The sequence below is a fragment of the Mirounga angustirostris genome, unplaced genomic scaffold (assembly GCF_029215605.1).
Source record: "Mirounga angustirostris isolate CCGP_5_RB_7025 unplaced genomic scaffold, mMirAng1.0.hap1 SCAF_3, whole genome shotgun sequence".
Lineage (NCBI taxonomy): Eukaryota > Metazoa > Chordata > Mammalia > Carnivora > Phocidae > Mirounga > Mirounga angustirostris.
Window position 1 is genome coordinate 123786985 of NW_026991711.1, and position 22549 is coordinate 123809533.

The 22549-nt window shown below is 37.4% G+C and overlaps 1 protein-coding gene across 8 annotated transcripts in view; it reads left to right on the forward strand.

Annotated features, from left to right (window-relative positions):
- PKP4 (plakophilin 4) overlaps positions 1-22549 on the forward strand; it is a 234702-nt gene that overhangs the window by 63127 nt on the left and 149026 nt on the right. For 6 of the 8 annotated variants that reach the window (XM_064586574.1, XM_064586573.1, XM_064586575.1 and 3 more), the window contains exon 2: positions 6608-6744. In XM_064586574.1, the coding sequence (XP_064442644.1) occupies positions 6613-6744 (132 nt within the window). In that variant the 5' untranslated portion in view covers positions 6608-6612. Of the gene's footprint in view, positions 1-6606; positions 6745-22549 lie in introns of those variants that run through there. The other 2 variants (XM_064586578.1, XM_064586581.1) reach the window with 1 other exon arrangement.

Consider the following 22549-nt stretch of genomic DNA (forward strand, 5'->3'; position numbering starts at 1 on the left):
TATCTCTATATAATCAGGAATGGAATTACTGGGCTATGGAATATATGTATCAGCAGCCCGACTAGATAGGTGCCAAAATGTATTCCCAAGTGATGGCTCCTTTATATACTGATCAGCAGCCTGCGATACTTACTATTGTTCTACCTCTTCACCAGAATTTGGTACTGATAAATGTTTTGTCATTCTGGGGGTTGTTTATTGATTTCTCACTGTAGTATGAATTTGTATTTTTCTAGTTACTAATGAGTTTGAGCACCTTATTTTTGGCCACCTAGATTTCCTCTTCTTTGAAAGGTCTGTTTACGTAACTTTTGCCTTTTTTTAAATATCAGGTTATCTTGCACTGATCTTTTGATTGTAAAATCCATAAGCCAAAACACTTAACTGCTGTATATAGTTTATTCTCTAGAATTACTGTGCTGTTTGGCATATAGCTCCCTTCTAAACAAATTCTTGCCAAGAAGTTTCAATTTTTTGGATGAACTGTCTGATTAGAAGTTTAGTATGTAACTATCTGTAAGCTTCCTAAAGAGTTGCAGATTTTAGAAATGGTTCTTACTTCTAGGATATTTTAAAACTCTAACTGTGAAAAGTTCATCTAGTACTCCTTTTAGAATTCTAGAATAGATTCCATATGGTCCTGAAGGTGTTTAACTTCTGACGCATATTCCTGATTTCCCAGTACCTCATTCTTCTGTAGTTCCAGTTTCATTATAAGTAAAGCAAAGAAACTTGTCTTTACTACATAGGATACTCAGTGATTTTTTTTCTGTTTTTACTATTACAGTATTTTGTTCATCTAATGCTTATTCCAAAATGTTTATTATCCTGTATTATTAATATCTTGGTTTGAATAAAATTTAAATAATCGTGCTTATTTTCTGTCCTTTATTATTTTTCTTAATTTGTTCTTAGGGATCATTATTTGTCCTATCAGTTTTGAATTGGTTGTCATCAATCATCGTAGCATTTTCTGAGCGTTCAAAATGAGGTCATGAGAGGGGCACCTGGGTGGCTCAGTCATTAAGTGTCTGCCTTCAGCTCAGGTCATTATCCCAGGGTCCTGGGATTGAGTCCCACGTCGGGCTTCCTGCTCAGCCAGGAGCCTGCTTCTCCCTCTCCCACTCCCCACTGCTTGTGATCCCTTTCTCGCTGTGTCTCTCTCTGTCAAATAAGTAAAATCTTAAAAAAAAGAAAAAAGTCATGAGATATGTTATAGTCCAAAATACTAATGCAAAAGAGGAGAGAAAAATATATAGACTCCAGTTTGTATCACTGGATAAGATGAAACAAAGTATACTTAGTATACTTTGGCCAAAAATTGTCAGTAAGGAGAGTAGAAATAAGTAAATAGAGGAAAATACAGTATGTAGTTGATCTATCCCAGAAAGATTTAGCACAGAGACAATTTTGTGGATTAGTATCTGTGGTAAAAGTGATTATAGATATTGAGTCATAGGCTTTGCCCATATATAGTACATGCATAGCTGTATGTTACATCCATACCCTGCATTTATTACATCTACATTCTCAAGATTCAATACTCTTTTTTTTTTTTAAGATTTTATTTATTTATTTGACAGAGACACAGCAAGAGAGGGAACACAAGCAGAGGGGGAGTGGGAGAAGGAGAAGCAGGCTTCCCGCCGAGCAGGGAGCCCGATGTGGGGCTTGATCCCAGGACCCTGGGATCATGACCTGAGCCGAAGGCAGACGCTTAACGACTGAGCCACCCAGGCACCCCTCAATACTCACTCTTGAATGTATCTAGCCTGCAACCTTGGGAAGAAAAATTTCCCATTACTCAATGATAGTTCACTATAAGATTGAGATACACACATACACAAATACTAATAGTTGCACATAAAAGCTTCTTTGTCTTCAATAAAGTTTATAGTGAAAGTACAGAGTCTGCCTTCCAAAAAGTGTTTTTACAAGGCACAAAAGAATACAGTTCAACAGAATGTTAAAAATAGACCTGGGCAAGAGGAAATTTAGTAAGTAAAGCCTGGGATAAAATGAGAAGACACTTGTAAGAGTTGGTCACAAACTCATCTCAGGTTTGTACAGCCAGACAGAGAAACAGCACTAAGATTTCCAGTGTCCATCATGCCTTCAGGAAAAGCACAGCTTCCTGCCCTGCAGGTGCCTTTTAACAGATAGCTGTGAAATGATAGACAACATTCCGAAAACTGAGGAACACTCACATCAATTCAGAGTGTAGAAGTTGTCTTATCTTAGTGTCTGCCTCAGACACTTGAATATTTGCTCCAAAAGGAAAGCCCATCCTGAGCTTCCTCTCGTGGCTCAACTTTTCATTTTGATTAAAAATAATATAACCATTAGCCAGATTTGATTAAAAGTGTAAAGACAGTAATAATAAAGGCAAATACAAGTTTGTCACAAAACCCATTAGTTTTTGATCCAGCTCTTAGGATCATAACCTAAAATGTCTAACCTTGTTTGTCAATAGCAGTCCTTCAGAGGTTTATAGACGTCTGCTTGTCTGCATAGTCCTTCTCTTCTTGAGATCAGACTTACTCTTCTTGTTCTATTAGCTGCCATTCCCGCACGCCTGCCCTCCTCCCCCCCAACTAAGGTCTGAGCTCCTACGGAGCAGGAGCTGTCATTCATTTTGTCCCTGTTCCTGTGCCTGGTAAGAATGGCTGAATACTTTTACCATCCTACTCATCCTCTCCTGAATGGATACATTTGCGTCTCTTTCTGCAAATGTGCCATCTGTAACTGGACCTGGACATGTCCCAAGGAGCCTGAAGGAGAGGTGTACACTAACATGTGCCCCTCTTCCTGTCACATTAAATACTGATATCAACACAGTATAAAATCACCTTGTCTTTGGAGCAGCTTTGTCTCATGCATGGTTCACTCATTCTGCTCTTGGACCTGAAGTCCTTAGATCTTTTCCCCAGGGTGCTGCTAAGCTAACCTCAATATAAGACCCCGCATTTATTCCCGTTGTTTTTATCTCATAGAGGTAGCTCATTATTGCAGTATAGCAATGTTTTCTGTATTTTAATTTTACTATATGGATTAATTCAGTATTCATAGTCATTGAAGAATTTGAGCATGCCTGTGTATTACTTACATTATAGCTAAACTTTTTGGTTAGGATTGGGTCAAGAACAAAGTTCTCCGGCATTACATTAGAAACCTTTGTAGGAGGATATGTTTCCTTCAGACATTTTCAGGCTGTGAGAGTCAGCAGTTGCCCTCTGCCAGCCCTCTGCCAGTTCTCTGATGATTATAATATCGTGGGGGACTTCTAATATACATGCCTCACTGGAGTTTAGACACACTACATTTCCATGGTTACGCTGCCAAAGACAGAAATTAGAACAGCTTAACATGACTTGTCTTTGGTGTGCCCCTTTCTGGTTCTCACAGATCATCTCTTGGATAAAATCCTTTTAAGAATCTCACCTAAGATCTATGTCTAGCTCTCTAGTTTATGATGTGAAGAGAGTCTACTTTCTTTTTTCAAAAACAGCAATGGCATTTTCCTGCTTCCAGTTTTCTGGCACCTCTACCATTCCCTGTGATTCTCCAGAGTCCCCAGAATGCTTTGATATTCTCAGGTCCCTAGAATGTGCTTGTCCAAATCAGGCAAGTTGAGGTCATTGAAGGAAGCACGAAGCCTTATTTCTCACGGTCTCTTTGCTATAGAAGCACTCATTATTTTTTGGTGGCTTTTTTTTTTCCTTTGCTAATGGGAAGAAGTAATCTTATCCTGTGGCTGTAGTCGTACCTTGGTTCCTATGATTCCTTAAATTGTTATGAGAACTACAAGAAAGTGGTTAGAAGACCTTACTAGGTTTAGAACTTGTCAGTACTGTGGCATCCCTCCTCTGCCCAGTGTTAGGTTATGTTATTTGGGGACTGTTCCAGAAATGAGGGGCAGTGAAGTGTCTCACCCTCGGGTATGCAGGGGCACCGTGGTCATTCTTCAGCCCAGCAGTACTAGCTATTGCCGGCACTACCTTTCAGTCTTTGAGGAATCAGAGAACAAAAAGTATCATCCCTGCCTATGAAAATCTCCTCTCCTGCCTGATACTGGTTTCTTTTACAAATTCATAAGTGTTTCACAGCCTCTACCTATTAACTTTGGTATTGTTATTCCATCACTGCATCTTGCTCTACTTGGCCTTGATCTGATTCATATTTTGCTGCCTCAGCTAGGTGATGAGGCGCTAATGGTCAGTGACCCTGCCTTATGCCCAAACCCCCTAGCCCCCTACACATGTGGGCAGAGTGGTATTCGGAAAATGCTCATCTGATATTGATCCTGGACAGTAAGAATTATCAAAGTAAATATTATGAAATAAGTGTGGTATACTTACAGTGATGTAATATAATAATATATCTTTCAGTAAGGCTCTTCCTATTTATATAAAGAATTAATAATTACTTCCCCAGTGATGTTTCTATTTTCTCCCTTTCTCAGATTTTCTTTGTGCACTGAATTTATTTCTCTTTTCCTTACACATTGGTATTTCATGATATTATACTCTTGACATTTAAAATTTCTGATTCTTGGCATTATTTGCTCCACTGTTGCATAGTAACATTTTTGTTCTTTGCAACCATCTGCTTATTTTAAGGTGTGTAGTTTTTCAATGGCATAGAATACTTTCATATCTTTACTTGCTTAAATGTTAATCTAAGATCTTTATGTGTGGCATTTTTTTCTTCATAGACTTCATATCTTGTTTATGGTGAGTAGCCGGTAAATACAGAAATGAGCTATTTTATTCAGTTGATGATATTTTAAGTGTATTTTATATCTCAAGCCCACATATATAAAAAATAAAGATTCCCATAAAATCCTTATATTATGCTGTAGAAAGAATTAGTAAGCCCTTTTTTAAGGAGGAAAGTGGGGCTCAACAATGGTAACTTGTCCAAGGGCACTTAGGTTTTGATCCTAGATTCACTTACTCCAAGACTAAATGAAGTTCCTCCTCTACTCATACTCGAGGAGATCCTCCTCCTTGCAGGTAAGGCTCCATCTAAACTTGGACACCATAGAAATGAAAGAGAATTCACCTGCTAGAGCAGGCATACGGACTCTTCATGAAGCTGGCATTAGGGAAAATGCACTAACTCATCACATTCACTGCCCATTTCTGCCTATTAATATGGCAAGAATAAAGCAACTACTGTTAGAAGCCTGGAACCCAAACCCACCTTCACTAATGTGAAAGTCAAAAGAGTGAGGATGAGAGATGGAGAGAGGTCAGGTGGTATGCATATATCTTCCCTTCTCTTACAGATGATGATTTTAGAAAAAGCAAGCTGATACAGAAATTTGAGGGAATGGGAAAATCCCCAGATCATACTATGGAACTGAACATTGTGGAAGTTGATTAAAAAAAAAAAAAAAAAAAACAATCAAAATATAACAATAGAGTAATTCTTAGGAGAAAACTATGAAGATTGTCAAGAACAGTATTTATGGTCTGACATGTCCATATATGAGCTTACAGAGTAACATGTTGAACAAATAAGGTCTCGTGTGTATCATAACCCTTGGTGAGGTTTGCCTGATGATTGCCAGAGACATGGGAAAGATGGCCAGTCCTTCATTTATATGCTCATTTATTCAGCAGACATGTATTGAACACCTGTTACATACGCCAAGCGCTGGACTCATCTCATGGTACGAGAGACTGTGCTCTTAAGCAGACACACTGCCGTTTAAACAAGTTACTAAAATATTTACAACATTTTAGGTGGGAATCTTTTCCCAATCTTCCAAATTTATGAAAAAGCCCTGTTGGGTCAGTGGTCTGGCAAACACATCCCTCTTGGTGCATTGAGGCACTCCGTCTCTTGCTTTAGAACTCATTCTTTCATAAGCTGCGCACCCGAGAAATAGACCCTCTTTTTAAACACCAACTCCATTGCCTTTGTCATTTTTGGTAATCCGATTCTTCTAAGGAAACCATGTTAGCTATAATACTACACCAAAGATATCCTTGTTCTAATTATTAATGCCTTCCATTTCTTTTAAATACAGGAGACTTGTTTATTTTCAGGCCCAAGTTTTAAACCTTTTTTTTTTTTTTTCTATTGCATAAGCCTTTTCTGTAACTGGTAAAGCATTTGCTTATTTGTAGACGTCTTCTTGTATGTGAACTTTACAAACTGGCCCCTATAGCAGTCTAGAAGATTTATTATTTGCTTCATGATATAGTCATATTTACTTATTGGTTATCTGATTAGAAAAATCAACAATTCAACAAGCTTCTAACAGTTTTATTGTCCTTAGTACATTTTTAACTAAGAGCCCTCCTCCCCAACACTTTTATGTCATTTTTTTGCTATGATGTTGTTTATACATTTTCTTAGTATGCATTATTATTAGTGCTACTGCTACTGTTGTTATTATTTTAGTATTTAGTCATACTAGCTGTACTTCTGGACCTAGATGTTGCCTTTTGAAAATCAAATAGCCGTAAGGAGTTGTGATCTTTGTGCGTTGAAGTCTATAGTATTTCCTGGGAACCATCTGCAGATCCTCAGTCCCTGCCTGTTCCTGCATAGGAGCCCATGAACAAGTGTTAACTCTTTGCCTGCTTGTTTGCAGGAGGAATGCCCGCTCCTGAGCAGGCCTCATTGGTGGAGGAGGGGCAACCACAGACCCGCTGGGAAGCTGCCTCCACTGGCCCAGGCATGGAACCCGAGACCACAGCCACCACTATTCTAGCTTCTGTGAAGGAGCAGGTACATCCTCTTACTGGAATTTGCAATCAATTATTTCTTCAATGCCTTTAAAAATTAATCTTTGGATGTGTTTTAAATTTGTCTAACGTCCTTGATGCCTTCACGTTTTTTAATTATAAGGTGTTTACATCCCTGAGTACATTGGGATGACTGGCACGTAGAGCCGCTCCAGGTGCCAGTCAGAATCGGAACATGCAGGATACTTGTGCGTCTGCAAGTAAGGACAATATCGATGGTGATTGGTGTCTCTGTCTCCCCCACATTGCAGAGTGTGTGCATGCACGCCAAGCCTTGTGAAGCATATTTTACACTGCTGACTTTTCTATCAGGACTCTGGCAACTTGAGGCCTGTAATATCCTTAGATGTGTTGAACATTTTAACAATTTAATATAGGTATTATATAGGGTTGTCTCTGTGATTTTTGGATAGAGGCTATATTTGTTGTGTTTGTCTGAATCAAAGTATATTCATTTTGTGAGCTAGTGTTCTAAAACTTGTCAAACTGTGCCAGTTTGCTTCAATGTCATGTTTATGTTGACTTTTTTTTTAAGGTATTTAATGCTATTTATTCTTCACATACAAGTAGCCTTCTAAATTAGATCTTATCTGTTGTGCTTAGAGAAATTGGAATTCCTGAATTTAATTTCTTCAGATTTAAAAGCTTAATAAGGTGAATGTAAATTCAAAGCTCCAGGGATAGGTTTTTTTTTTTTTTGCCCCCTCCCTCCAAAACAAAAGAAACGTATATGCCTTCTGTGTGGATTTTTCTGTTGGAAATAATTTAATATTACATTTTTTTCAAGCCTTATGATTAAATCACTGATTCTTTTCTTCTCAAGAGTTATAAACTTAAATGTATATTTGCTGGAATATTCTTTCAAAAATCAGTATCAGCAGTTCAGATAACTAATGATGACAGAGTAAAGGAATATTTAATACCTCATTATTTTACTGTTTGCTGTAACTTAGAGCTAGCTGTGTAGAGTGAAAGAATACCCCAGAATATTTGACATTAGAGCTGTGCTTTCAAGAAAAATGATTTCATAGCTTATTCTAGTAGCAAGATTTCAAAATATTTTCCATTCCCCCACTGAAATTTGAAGTTTTCAAAACATTCCACAAACTAAGAATTTGAGAAGATACAAAAAAATTGTAGTCAGTACTGTTTTCATTTCCCACTAAACTATAGATTGTCCAAGCTTCTCTCACCTTTAGGGAGGAAAAAAGGACTCTTCTTACTGCACTTCATAGTTGTCGAGGTTTGACCCAAGGAGCTGTAAAATGAGAAGACTCTGATTTATTTTGAGCTGTTAGTGTATTCTGCATTTTGGTGAAACATGACAGTAAATTTATCAAAATGCCCAGAACGGACTTAAAGCTAGAAACTGTGTTCAATAAAACATAGCTACAGGAACTTTGCATTTGTACCTTGAGACCAGATGATACTTTGCATGTTGAAGAAAATTGGAAACCTGTCATGATTTTGGCACGGAATTCCTTGACAGCCTCAGATGACTTCAACATTCTTTTATTGATAAATAGTGTTCTGAATGAATATTTTGTGGGAGATAGCATGAAGGGTTCCTGTTCCTGAAGATAGCCAAAAGAATACGGGTATTTGCTATTTATGAGAAGAATTACCATTTATCTCCCAGATTATTTAGTTAGTGGGAGGCCATACTCTACTCTTCTATTCCTGTTCTAAGAATTTGAATCCACTGATACATGTTTGCAATTTTCATGCTTAATTTCTTTTAAAATTGTTTATCAGTGCTTAGTACTCGGCATTTCATTCAACCCAAGACCATATCCATCTCTTGTTCCAAGATATTCACCTGATTTTAAATAGCCAACTCAAGCTTCCAGGCACGATCTTCTAATTTTTTTTATAGATGGGGTAGAAACTTCTTAGGACTTTCCTGAAATGTCACTTCCTATCATCTGCCCAATGAGACAGAGCACAGAAAAGTTAGGAATTAAAAAGCTAGTTACTATTCATCTTATATATTTGATTTGAAGAATAACTAGTCAGAATGTGACATTCTTAATTGTGTTAGGCCCAAATGGAATAGGTAATGGCCTTGATTATGTATTATATCAAACGAATAATATTCTTGGGTGGGATGTATAATTTTTTTTTCTTTTTAATCTCACTACAACGCAATGCTCACAGCCATGGAGTGAAAACATGAGCTTCACCGATCTCAAAGAAAAGACCTTGTTTGGTGGCAGCCATGTGTCAGGAAGGATGTTTCATTGGGTACAGAAGGAAGAGACCCTTTCAGTGCAACTGAGTAGATAGCCTGGGTTCCTATCCTGCACCCACTACTTTCTGTGTGATTTTAGGAAGATTTCTTAACCTCTCTGTGTCTCAGTTTCTCCTCTGTAAATTGGTGACAGTGATGGCTGTTGAGGACATTAAATTAACCATTGTAAAATGCTTACAGTGGTGTCTGGCACTTACTAAGTCCTCGTAGTAAGGGCTAATATTACTATTTTAATCAGCATTTCTACCTAAGAAGAAAAGGCGCCTCTTAGGAGGAACTGGTGGTTCTATTTTGAAGTATATATATAGGCATTCACTGAGCCTTCTTTGGATTGTGATATGAAGATAGAACAACTTTGTGTACATTGAGCTATGTTTATGCTATGACTGTATTTTACTTCTACATGGCATTAAACTTTCAAAACTTCACCATGTTGGTTTCACAAATTACAACAGCCTTATGTATGTATTATAAGAAATAGAGCATGTAAAAATAAATTTTACCAACATGCTGATTTAGTGCAACTCAAACATAATGTCAAGGCACTTGGTTAAAAAATTGGAAAGTAATATCTTTTAACACACACCTGAATTTTGAGAGGAGAAGTCTGGGTTCTTCTTGAGTACCAGTGGCTTGAGTACATCCAAGCCACTAAAATACCTCACATGTACTCCCCCTGGGCAATTCACAGTAAGTAGTAGAGAAGGAAATCGCAAGCAACCAAAGCAGTCTTGTTAACAAAGCATTGGTCTGTTAATATCTGAAATTGGATTTTGGGTGTCAAAACCACAATTAAATCTTCCTCTACTGGGCCACACTTTCCCTAGGATCCCAAAGCAGAAGCTGTTCTTTATTCCTTGACAAAATGTTGAGATTCATATTCTCTCCCTTTTGTAAAGTGATAACCTTTTACATTGATGTCAGTCATTTAGGTGCATACCTGTGTAGTTATAGAAAAAGTCCTTGCTCTTTGGCAGATAGAAAGGAGGCTGCTTCTGTTCAAGTGCTGCCTCTTCTGTGACGCCATTTGTACCCCAGCTGAAGTCAGATCTCTCTCCTCCTCTTTAGCACTTTATACCACTGCTTTAACTCTTACTGTATGCTCCCTTGCATTATGTAATCAGCTACCTAACAACAGAGCCATGTTTTATAATTGTTTCACACACGTTACAGGCTCCCTCCCCCCGCCCGCGCCTTTAATGATATTAGAGTTGCAATAAATGATTGCTCAGAAAGGGAGTGGGTGAATAATACTGGCTCTCAGATTACTTTGTCACCAACTAACTGTTTTGTGAAGATAATGGGACCTGTAGCCACATTCATAGAGCATTACTGAGCAAGAGAATCTCACAGACAGCACTGAGAAATGTAGCTACTCAATGGTATATTCTTACCCTTAAAACAATTTGAATTGAATGTATCCATATTGAAGTAGGAATTAAATCTGACCTCTGCATGGAGCAAACTAAAATTTTATTTCCTATTAGTGGTCAAAAAATGACATAGGTGTTATGAATTTCACTTCCCATCTGTCCAGCTTAGCTGAAAATTAAATGTAGGGGAAAGAGGATGTGGTTTATCTTGGAAATGTCACAGAATATCTACCAGCATCATGTATACCAAGTGATAGAGGTAACCCCTGAAGAAATCTCTTCAAGGATCATGCTTTAAGAGAAGTAAAAGTCATCCCATGGGGAGAACAAAATAATGTGATCCTTGAACTCAAATCCAAAATTTCATGAAGTGCCAGTTAAATGGAAGCTACCAGTTGGCTGTAATCAAGATCAGCATTGGACAGGTTTTACTGTTCAGCTCAACTCCTTAATAAGGATCCAGGAGTCCATGATGAATACAGATATTGGAAACAAAGAATTTTTTTGTATCCTGATAGTTTTCAAGTATCTGGCAAATTTAAGAATGGTCTGGTCCTAACTTATTATCTTACATGTTGTAAGATAAAGAAATATGGCCACATGTGGTACCCTCAAAGGGCCCTGCCTCCTCTTGTGAAAACCTTAGCCTTAAATTATTGATTTCTCCTTGAAGTGGTTGGTAAATATTTGGATGCAGAAGAATTGGAATTTGATAAGACACTGGCTGCTCATCCAGAGCTTTGCTGCCACCCCCTGAAACTTGGATGTGTCAGTGTGCTATCTTCACAGGCACAAAGGAAACAGCCAAAGGCCATGTGTAGGCCCTTACTATCAGCTGGGAGAATATAGTGTAGTTTTTTGGGGGTTTTTTTAAAGATTTTATTTGACAGAGAGAGACAGCAAGAGAGGGAGCACAAGCAGGGGGAGCGGGAGAGGGAGAAGCAGGCCTCCCGCAGAGCAGGGAGCCCAATGCGGGACTCGATCCCAGGACCCCGGGACCACGACCCAAGCCGAAGGCAGATGCTCAACGACTGAGCCACCCAGGCACCCCATAGTGTAGTTTTTATAACTGATAGGATGTGATCTGGACTATAGAAATTCTTTAAAAGACCATATATGGCCAATCATAGGGTTAACAAGCATATTTCATGGGTCTATATAGGATGCAAGTTGATTTGCGTTTTGTAGAATCACATGTAATATTTATTATACTCTTATCTTCTGTTATAAAATTGCTTGCATAGTTGAAATCTCTATATGAACTTGGCCATACGCAGGCACTTTAACTTACATTCTGCTGTTCCCTCACAAACTGCACTCTCATTTTTGGCTTCTGATTTAAGAAGTTTGGAAACCACATTTAAGGTTGAGGCCAATTCAGATAGCATGAAATCATAAGCGCAGGATAGATTTGGTAAAACCAAATCATTTTACATATACTTTTCTTACTCTGGTGAAGTCCTAAATTAGGTACTGTATATACTTCTTTTGTTATCTTTGATGAGTGAAAATTGCAATGTTCTTTACTTGTAAGGCTGTCAGAGAGAAGCCTCAAGATAGTATTTTCTGACTTCGGTGAAAATTTCAATTCTACCTTCAGTGTAGCCGTATTAACTTAAGTGAAACTTAAATATTAAAGAGTGAAATGAGATTCATTAAAGATCCTTAATTTTTGAAGATAGAATAAGGAACTTTGGAGCCAACTGTGCCCTATTGATATTACTTCATTTTTGCATGGATATGTTAGCTTCAGTAATTACACACCCTTCCTGTATGGCAGAATGCCCAGAACTGAACAAATTCCAGTGCAATTATTTACTTTATTCCTCCGAAACTGAAACAACTCAACTGTTGTGCACCTGCCTTTGCAGCTTCCTTTTATTTGGCCCCTAAGTTTATTTACAATGAAATCATTCTCTCTGACAACACCTCAACCACATGCAGAAGATGGAATTTTTATTTCAACCGTAAACAAGCATAGTTTTGTGCTTAGCTAAAAGCACTATAAGTATAATGCCTAAAACTTCGACTTTTTCCTATTAGTAACTTAGTCATTTTTCCTACTGGTAACTGAATTATCCTGGCAATTGTAATTACCATGTAACGTATAATGAAGTCTTCCATGCCTGAACTGCATCATCAAACACGAGGTAAGATTGGATCTTTTCTTAGTGATTTCTGTGGGATCATCAAATTTTACAGCTTTACCTCCTTAATATTATGGGAACATGGTTCAACATGAGGTCAAGTGGCAGAGCTCTTGTGACACTATTTGGCCTGGATTCAAAAATTTTGAATCCTGCCACTCGTTCTCAGATCGGTCCTTTTCAGTTGTGTGTGTTGTGCTCAGAATGTTCCCTGTGTTCATGGTGTAGGGTATCCTCCATTTCAGGTATCTCTGTGGTTAAGGAATACAATAGAGTATGACCAACAGGTTTATTCAGTATGTGAGTGTATGCAAAAAAATTGTCCTCGCAACATAAAAAATTAGACTGCCAACTTAGCTAGCAACAAGTGTATATATGTTTTGTGATAGCCTGATAAATGATCAGCTGGACCTGTTAGCAAAGTTGCCCAGTCGTACAGGTCCCAGAAGTACATCCCAAATAGCTGCGTATTTGTTCTGTTTGATTCAGTTGGAGACATCTTTTTAGGTTTATTAAGACTCTAGGTTTTGTTTATTTGTTTTGTTTTGGTGTGTTTTGTTTTGTTTTGAAGAGCTCTTCAATTCCAGGAATTTGAACAGACTCCCATCTGGCTTTTCACACATAGCTAGATCACATATGCAGATATGAAATACATAGTAGGTGCCCAAAAATATTTATTGGGCTAATGAACTGGGAATGTAAAAATGCTTACGATCCTGCTGTACTTAGCTTTAGTGCTTGCTTTTAACTAAATAAAAAATACTGATTGAAAGCCTACTTTGAACAAAGCACTGTATCCAGGAAAGGGAGGGGAGGAATGGTAAGGAGGCCTACAAAGGTGATCTCTTACGTATAGTTTCCACCCTCAGAAGAATGCAGAGGCACAAACCATATTGTATACTTTTATGTGAAGTAATTGGCACAGTATGAATATTCATTAATGGAACCACAAAATCCAAGAATGTGTACTTTGGCCCCTTTTTTTTATTTAAGCAGGCTATAGATATGTATTATATCGTATCAGTTTTATATAAATTTGCTAACTTAGGCATTTTTAACTTCAATTTTTGCCGTTGAATTAGCATTACCTTTTGTTTACATTTGAAAGTAATAGAGTATTTTTCCTTTATTAACACTTAAAGTTAAGCCTGACTTTGTATGTTTAAAATAATCATTTCCTTGTCAGTTGAATAACAATTCCTGTTCAGAGTTAAACTATGAATATAGGATATAATTTCTCCCCTGTACATGCAAACTTTATGCTATTAAAGTTGAAATGACTGACTGCTGAGTTGGTGAGATTAAATGGGTGACAGGATCATTCAGCACTGAATTCCCTACACTGTGTGATCGTTTTTCTTTTTAGAATCATTTCTGTAGAGAAAAATATTTTAGAAACATTCTTTTTCCCTAAGGTCTAACCCTGCGCTTACTCCATAGCTATAGCAAAACAGTCGGTCTTCATGTGAAAGTGCTTTCAATTTCTCAATTGTCATTTTTGTTACTTTGGCAGAAATGGGTCCATATGGTCTTACTGTATCTGTTTATATATTATGAATGTATTGTTTCCAAAGTGATTGGATCTGCTTGTATGTCAGCAAAGTAATTTAGGTTATGATTATTTCATTTTAGATATTCCTAAGGCTTGTTTTTTTTCAAGTAGTTTGAAGACAAATCTCTGTCTTAGCTTATAGAGTCTTACGAGTTTTTATGTACTCAGACCTTAATGCGGGGGTTGCTTGTAATAGAAACAGTCTGCAAACACTTTGAACAAGCACATTATTGAAACTTGAAGATAAATGCATGTTTTACAGTTAAATTCTATATAAATCCTATTTCAGATATGAATGTGGCTATCATAAATTGAAAGATAGTTTTGTTAGAATTGAAATCCTTGGCTCTTGAAAGAAAATGTAGTTTTTCGGGGCGCCTGGGTGGCTCAGTTGGTTAAGCGACTGCCTTCGGCTCAGGTCATGATCCTGGAGTCCCGGGATCGAGTCCCGCATCGGGCTCCCTGCTCAGCGGGGAGTCTGCTTCTCCCTCTGACCCTCCCCCCTCTCATGTGCTCTCTCTCATTCTCGCTCTCTCAAATAAATAAATAAATCTTTAAAAAAAAAATGTAGTTTTTCTTTAAAAATTGGAGCTCAAGGCATTTTTCAATGTATAGGCTCTTTAATTTGTATTTTAATTTGCAGACTTTTACGTATGAAAATTCCTATAGAGCAGCATGACATCAGAAAATATTCATCCTGTGGTATCATCCTCCGTGATGGAAATATATCTGATTTGCAAGTTCTCCTCAAATCATTCCTAAACCCTAAATCAGGATAGAGGTCCTTAGTCACTGCATAGGGCCTTCTATTACACTATTCTAGGGGAATTAAGGCTTACTATTTCCTTCATACTTAGCATTTCTGCATTCTGTTTTTCCTTTAGAAATTCCTTTCCATCATAAAGTTGTTCTGTTCATAAAAACAGTTCTCCCCTTTGCAAGTATTTTCATAAATTGTTTTATTTAAAAAATAAAGAGTAAACCTGCTTTGCCCAAGTGCAGAGTAAATTGGCACCTCCTTTTTTTCATTCATGACCTTAGCTGCCTTATATGTGTCTTGCTTTAAAGCTGTTGTAAGGGGAGAAGCTTGCTGGAGTTTTTCCGTTGTCCCATTTTCTCATTTGTTGCTTAATAAGGTGAATATTGTTTTCTTTACATAATGTAAGTGCTTCACAGCAGGATCTTAATTTTTCTCTTATTTCAGTTAGCAAAGTATAATGAAAAAGTGGATTCTTATTAAATTATTTTGTAGAAAAATGTATCTTAGTAATTGCTGCTGTTGGCATTATTTTAAGCTGCTGATGAGAAGATTTGCTGGTCTGTAGGTAAGAATAGGAAACTTAGATTTGTATAACTATGCGTACTGAACCAAATGCTGTTACATGTAGCTTATTTGATTTGCACTACAGAGTAAGCAAAACATTTTACAGATGTGTAACTATTTTATTTAGTTGGATTTTTTTAAATTTATGAACCCTTGATAAAACTTCTTTTGATTCCCCATTAAAAACTATGAAGACATTCACCCTATTGTCAGAGTTGGAGAGTTCTATTGTAAGGCCAGTAGAAAGGATGGAGAAGAATGGTCAGTGGATTATCTATGCCAGGTCTGCCTTTGTGATCACAAAGACCGACCCCCCATTGCTTTACTGGGTTTGCTGCTTTTTAGTACAGCCAGACTGCTGTTTTCTTCTCTCCCTACCATCATCATTGCTACCACCACTACTACTGGAAACAAATGATGACTTTGGAAAAGATTTTATCATAAGGATAGGATATAAGAATCAGTGAACTCTATGAAGTAGAAATCTATTAGGAGACTAATAGCTAACATTATTATCATGTGCCAGGCATTGTGCTAGGTGCTTTACATGGATGATCTCCAGTGTTCCTTATCACAACTTTATGAGTTAATGCTTTGAAGATCTCCATTTTTTTGGCCATGGAACATCTGATCCAAATTTCTTTATTCCATGCATTTTCCCACCTTAATAGACTTGATGGGAAAATATATAGTTTTAAATGATACAGGTAAATTGTTTCAGTAAATTGTTTTTAATCCTTAAATTAGCCACGGCATTTTCTGTTGCTTTTAACCTAAAACCCTGAATTATTCAAATAGTTGTTATTATTGCCCCTACTTACAGGGAAACTGAAACTCGGGAAAGTTGATTAACTTGCCTAAACTTACCCAGTGAATTAGGAGGGAATCTGGTATTCATATCTAGGCAGTTATGGTACAGAGATACTTACTAGACAATTAATATCTGCAGTGGAGTCAATAAAGAGAAGAATGGATACAGAAGAAAAATGAACCATTCACAAGATTAGTTGAGAAGTTATCTTGGAATATGAAGGAAAGGAAAAGAAAAAAGGGATATGATAAATGTTACTAGACATGGAGGCTACAGAAAATGAATCTAACATAAGCATTGTGAATGTTCTCAAGAAAGATTTTATAGTAGCTAGAACAGAAGCAGTATGTAAATATAATTTTAAAACATTTTTTTCTAAGCAGAAAGTAAAGCTGTGAGTGTACAGATTTGAAGGGGTCATAACATTCCAGGCATCACCTATGGAAAAGAGACCGGTCTAGGAATAACCTTGACAAAATTTTATATTTACAAAGATACAGGAGAAGAAAACTACAAGAATCCAGATAAATGATTTATCTGCAGAAGATAAAATCAGACAGATCTAGCTTTGCTGAAACAGTAGATATAAGAACATAGAACAGTGTGTTTAGAGTGTTGAAGGAAAAATGCTTGTAATCCAAGAGTTTTACATCCAGCTAAATCGTCTGATATGTGAAGAATTAAGAGTCCCATGCTCTACCGACTGAGCTAGCCGGGCAGGCGTGTGAAGAATTAAAAGGATATTCTCAGATATTCAGGATCTCATGAGATATATTCACCCTTGTACCCTGGTATCCTTTTTGATAATTGAAGATGTGTTTTCTTCAGGAAGTAACCAAATTTAAGACTCACGAATAAGAAATTCATGTTATAAAATAACTAGTGCATCTTCTTTACTCAATTAAGACTCCAAACTAAGGATCAAGGGTTATTACATGTTATCAATTAAATTTTGCAGTTAATTCTCCTGTGCTCTCCTGCTTCCTCTGGTCCACAAGCTACATACATACTCCTTGGATGGATGGATATGTTACTCTGGTGACCACCACAATTTGCCATTGTTAAAATTCTGATTCACTTTTGGTAATAGTAGCTAAACTGCTTACATGTTTTAGACACTCCACAGGGAGAATGCCCTGTCAGTACAGAGTTTGATTTAGGAATTCAGTGGCATTTTTCATTTGTCTCAGCACATGTGATGTTTTGCAACCTGTAAACTTATATTGAATGACTTAAGTCATGGTTTGTTGGCTTATTGAATTTGTAAAGACAAAAAAAAAACCAAAACGAGAAATAGTCAGTTTGAGCTGGGAACAAATTTCTATTCATGTTATCGTCTTTCTTGGAGTATTATTTTAATTGTGCTTAAAATATCAACATTGGTAATGTGATCTTATGTTAGGATATATACTCACTTAGTAAAGGTCTTAAAGGAAATTCCCAAAGGTGTTCTGGACTACAAAGAATAGGATTTGTATCCTTAGCACCGGACAAGGTAAGCAGCAGGAGTTTAGCAGATACCTGTTGAATGAATGAATAAAATGAATGTAATCTGTGTAATTACAAATGAGTAAGGAAAAGAGGGGTATTTGGTATTAACAGATAATTGGCAAAAGAAGGAATATAAAGGACCAATATGCACATGAAATAATATTCTTAACTCAGTAGTAATCACAGAAATATGAATTAAATTAATGGTAATATATCTGCATTATACTGGCAACTATTAAATCAGAGATAAAACAGTGTGAGTGTTGTGATGTTGGCAATTTCATGTAGTATTGGTGAGAATAAATTGGCACAACCATTTTGGAAAGCACTTTAATGATCTGTAGTAAAGGCCTTAAAAATGGTTGCATCTTTGGTTCAATAATTGTAATTCTAGGGATCCAATCTAAAGAAATATTTACTGTTAACACAAAGATGTTAATCATAGTGATGTTTCTAATATCTAAAACTTGGCAACAACCTAACTGCCCAACATGAGGAGAAAGATTACAGAAAAAATTATGTATTTGATGGGTTTTGCACAGCCATTAAAAATCACATTTTTAAAGGATTTTTAATGACATGGGGGTGTTCACAATACAAATGAAAACATAAGTTATCTAACTATATGTGTAGAGTCTTCTGTAGAAATACATATTTATGTATGTATACATGTGCACTTAGTAGTACAGGAGATACTCTTACGGAGGTATGCTTTTCCCTGTGTATTTTCTAAATTTCTTATAAAACACATGTAGTGCTTAGTAAAAATTCTAAAGCTGCAAAATAATATGACCTAAGAGGTAGAAAGCCTTTATAAAAATTACAATAAAATGTTACTACAGTCTTTGGTTGACAGAGAAGGAAAGAACAGACATTTATATAGGTTGAAAGATACAGAGAACTTGTCAGATGAACCATGGTTGAAATGGAAAATTTTGTATGACTATCATTCTTCAGATCCAGAAGGGTATCATGGCAATGGTTAAGATAGGCGCTCCCACTTCTACCCCTGGCTATGCTGTGTGACTTTGAACTTTGGGTGAAGGCTCCTATGTCCTCATAATGGTTCCAATCTTATTAAAATAGTAAGTACTCAATAAACATCCACTACAGTTGTTATCCTTGAGATGATAGAATGGTTGTGGAAGCAACATATTCCAACCCAGGGGCCACTTAGGGGGACCTGGATCCAGAATGAGGAATACTCAGAGTGATGGGCCTACGCTAAGACTTAGCCCATGAAAAGGATTCCAAGCGAAGGAGTAGGCAGAGCTTACATGCCTAAGGGCCCTTATGTCATCATTCTGATGAAGCTAATGGGAGGGGCCGGTGTCTGTCTAGATCTATGGAGATATGGGTTGTGTCATCTTAAAATAATTTTGCAAGTTCAACTCTTTGCAGCCATCTTTAGAGTATATTTAGAAATCTCATTAAGAAATCCCTCTGATAAATCTTTACCAGTTGCCTTGGAGGGAATTCTACCAAGTATCATTAAGTAAAAGAAGGAAGATGTAGAGAAGTGTGATAAATACCCATTTTTTTGGACTTCCCCCCCTCCAGGATATAAATTCCAAGGATGCTTTCCACTGTATTCCAGAGCTTAGAATAGTGTCTGGTACTAATCAGCTCTCAGTGCTTGTAGAATACATATTGTTGAAAATGTTTGAGTGTTTATGGAAAAGAAGTAGGGAACAAAACACAAATACACTAGTGCACATCAGACTCACATTAATTATATAGGAAAAGTGAGGAAGTAAGTAAGAACCCCTCCCCAAAAAACAGTGTAGGAAGGGCATATCCAGAGTAAATAGTTTTTTCATGACATGTTTATGATAGATTGTGCCTGATTATTTTTTCCTTGCTATTAGAAAAATAAATTCTGCAGGAAATCAGTAGTGAAAAGAGATTGTTCAGAAATGGATGTTTGTTTTCTAAAGTGTAATGGTGGTCCTTGCATCTGAACCAGAATCACATTACACTTTGGGTTCTTCTGTGTGTACAGATAGGTATCAGTCCGTCCAACCCAATAGCCTAGTGACAGCAGACTGACTACATCTTGAAATGATGTCATGCATTTTTGTGGGGGGTGGGGATCATCTGTACTGACATGATTATATTTTCTAGCTTTTAAATGCTTCCAGCTATATTTCATTGAAAATGTAGCTTTAGTGAGTCATGTCTAAACCTGAAGAAACACTGTGCTTTTACAAAGAAGTTGAGAATTTGTCACTGCTTGATGGTATATACCCCTAGTCTGTTCTCACCTTCCATAACCTGAATGCAGTCCAAAGCCACTTGTAATCACCTGGACTGATTTATTTGATTAGCAGAAGTCACATTGGTGTACTCTAAATGTTCCTTTCTGATATATTCCTACACAAAAAGGTAAATGTAGTAATTGGGACTGTCTTATGACTAGAACTATGCAAAAAATATGGAGCCATATCCAATATAGTTCTTGTGTCTGAAAAATAACAACCCAATTTCAGAGTCCTTTATCCCAGGCAGATAGAAGTGCACAAAAAAATGAGTAGATTGGCCACAAAATATTGCAAAGCACAAGATCCATTTGCTATTTTGTGGCTGTTTCAGCTAGCATTTTGACGCCCTAAGTAGGTTTTTAAATGTCTTGAGGAAACCACGTTCACTACTACAAGCACCTTGATCACTCCAAAAAATGTCAAACGGCCACCTGAGAGCCTGGGCCAGGGAGTTGGGTAGGGGGTACCAGCAAGGAGAACTGAGCTAAGAAAGCACAGGTCCCTCCCATTACCTTCAGTTGGATGTTTTGGAAGGTGCTCCTGGGTAGGCTGATCATGATCAGCCCATCAGCCAGGGCATCCTCCCAGCTAGCCAGCCTGCCAGCCCACTCCTAGGATCCTCTAGAAGAGGCACACAGAGCCCTGGGAGCTTCATTTTGTCCTGAGGACATCACTGTACCATAGTGAATATGGTATGAGGTTACCTTCATTGTTATTTATGGTAATAATCTGATAATCCTAACTCATCAGTGAACTCTTAATAGAATTTCACTGTACTCTTCTAAAGAGTTCAGAAGTTTTAAAATTCCTTTTGGTATGGTGGGAAGAATGGAGGCATTGATGTCCGACCAACCTGGCTTCAAGTCCAGACTCCCACAGATAACTTTATGGTATTGGGCAGGCCCCTTAGCCTCTCATAGCCTGTTTATTCCTCTGTAAAATTACAATAATAATGTATAGTTTGTTGGATGTGTATTTAAAATGCTGATAATGCTTGGTACTTAATAGCTGGTCAAGTCCCTCTTTAGAAGCAGAGCTAGTTTAGGTGTTTCATGAATAATGATGCTTTCTCTTCTGGGGGGCTTTTAGTGATAAAGCTGACATTCAAATCTAATTGCTCTTGAAATTGTTATAACAAAATGAAGCCACCCACCCAGTGTGGAGTATTGTTTACTCTGTTGCTCTTTATTTCCTATAGAGCATTAAATTTATTTTCCATCTTTATCTACCAGAAGTCTTTAACTCCCAATCTTCCAGTTTTGTTTGATGAGTTGAGAAAATCCCCATTTTTTCTCTGTTAGAACCTACCTTAGGACTCCTCCTTACCTGATACGCATTTGAACATTTTGTCATCTAAAATGATGCAATACGGTTATTCCACAAGAGCTCTCTGTTGGATCTGAGAAGCCATTAATTGTTTGGAGAATATGAGCTGTGACTGGGTAGAAGCAGTAGGTTCTGATTCACAGTGCAGGATGATGTGCTCAAGCAATCTGGTGTGCCCCAGGTATTAACATCATCACAGGGAGATGGGTAATGTTCTGTTTTGAACCCCTTGAAGAAGACTCCCAACCTATCCTATTGAAAAGAATCCAGAGGAATTATTTCTTGGAAGTGTTTAATATTTTCAGTTTTTAATATTAAGTCACACATGCACTGTGACATATTATATTCATAAATCTTTGTAAGATAAATCCGCAGTTCCTACCAGATGGCAGAAATAAGAAAAGGTAAAACAATACAAATGAAATGAATACCGAACTCTGATTGGACACAGCAGTGTGTTTCTTACTGAGGGCTAAAGAACAGTGCTCTCCTAAAAAAAAAAAAAAATATCGTGCTCTGATGCTGTGGCATTTAGTTATCTATACACCAAGCACAAATTACTGACGGTTCCTAATTATCGTTAATATTTATTGAGTGCTAATGTGCATGATGTTAAATACTTTGTACATATCATCTCATGTAATCCTCAACAACTGTCCTCTGGTAAGTCTGTTGCTATTATTATCCCTGGTTTACAGATGAGGAAGCTGAGTCATAAGAGAGCTTGTGGAACACAAGTCCTCCAGAATGTTAACACCATCATCCATAGCAGAATCCTTTGTTCCTAGAATGGGACCTGCTGCATAATAGGTACTCAACTGATACTTGCTTGATGACTGAACTTGCTCACGTTCACCAATCTGGTTAGAATCCAGAGACTGACAAAAGATTCAATTCCAGGAGACTGACCCTAAAGCCTACAGCTTGAACTTACTTCATTTTTTCTGCCCCTCCCCTCCTTCAATGAGCCCTGTATTAGACTGAAATAGGGGACATGATCCCAGCCCTCCAGATGCACAATCCAGTGAAGAGGCTTACAACCCAATAAAGGTGTTCAGAATCGGAGTTGAGGCAGGTAGTCAGCTCTGTCATAAATGTGTGTTCCTTGGGCTTCCGGTTTAGCTGCTGTAATGAGACAATATAATAGTGTGGCCTAAACAAGATGGAATAGAATCTCTTTCATGAAACATTCCAGAGAGTAACGGTCCAGAGTTAGCCAAGGCAACAGTGCCACACGGTTGCCTTCTCTGGG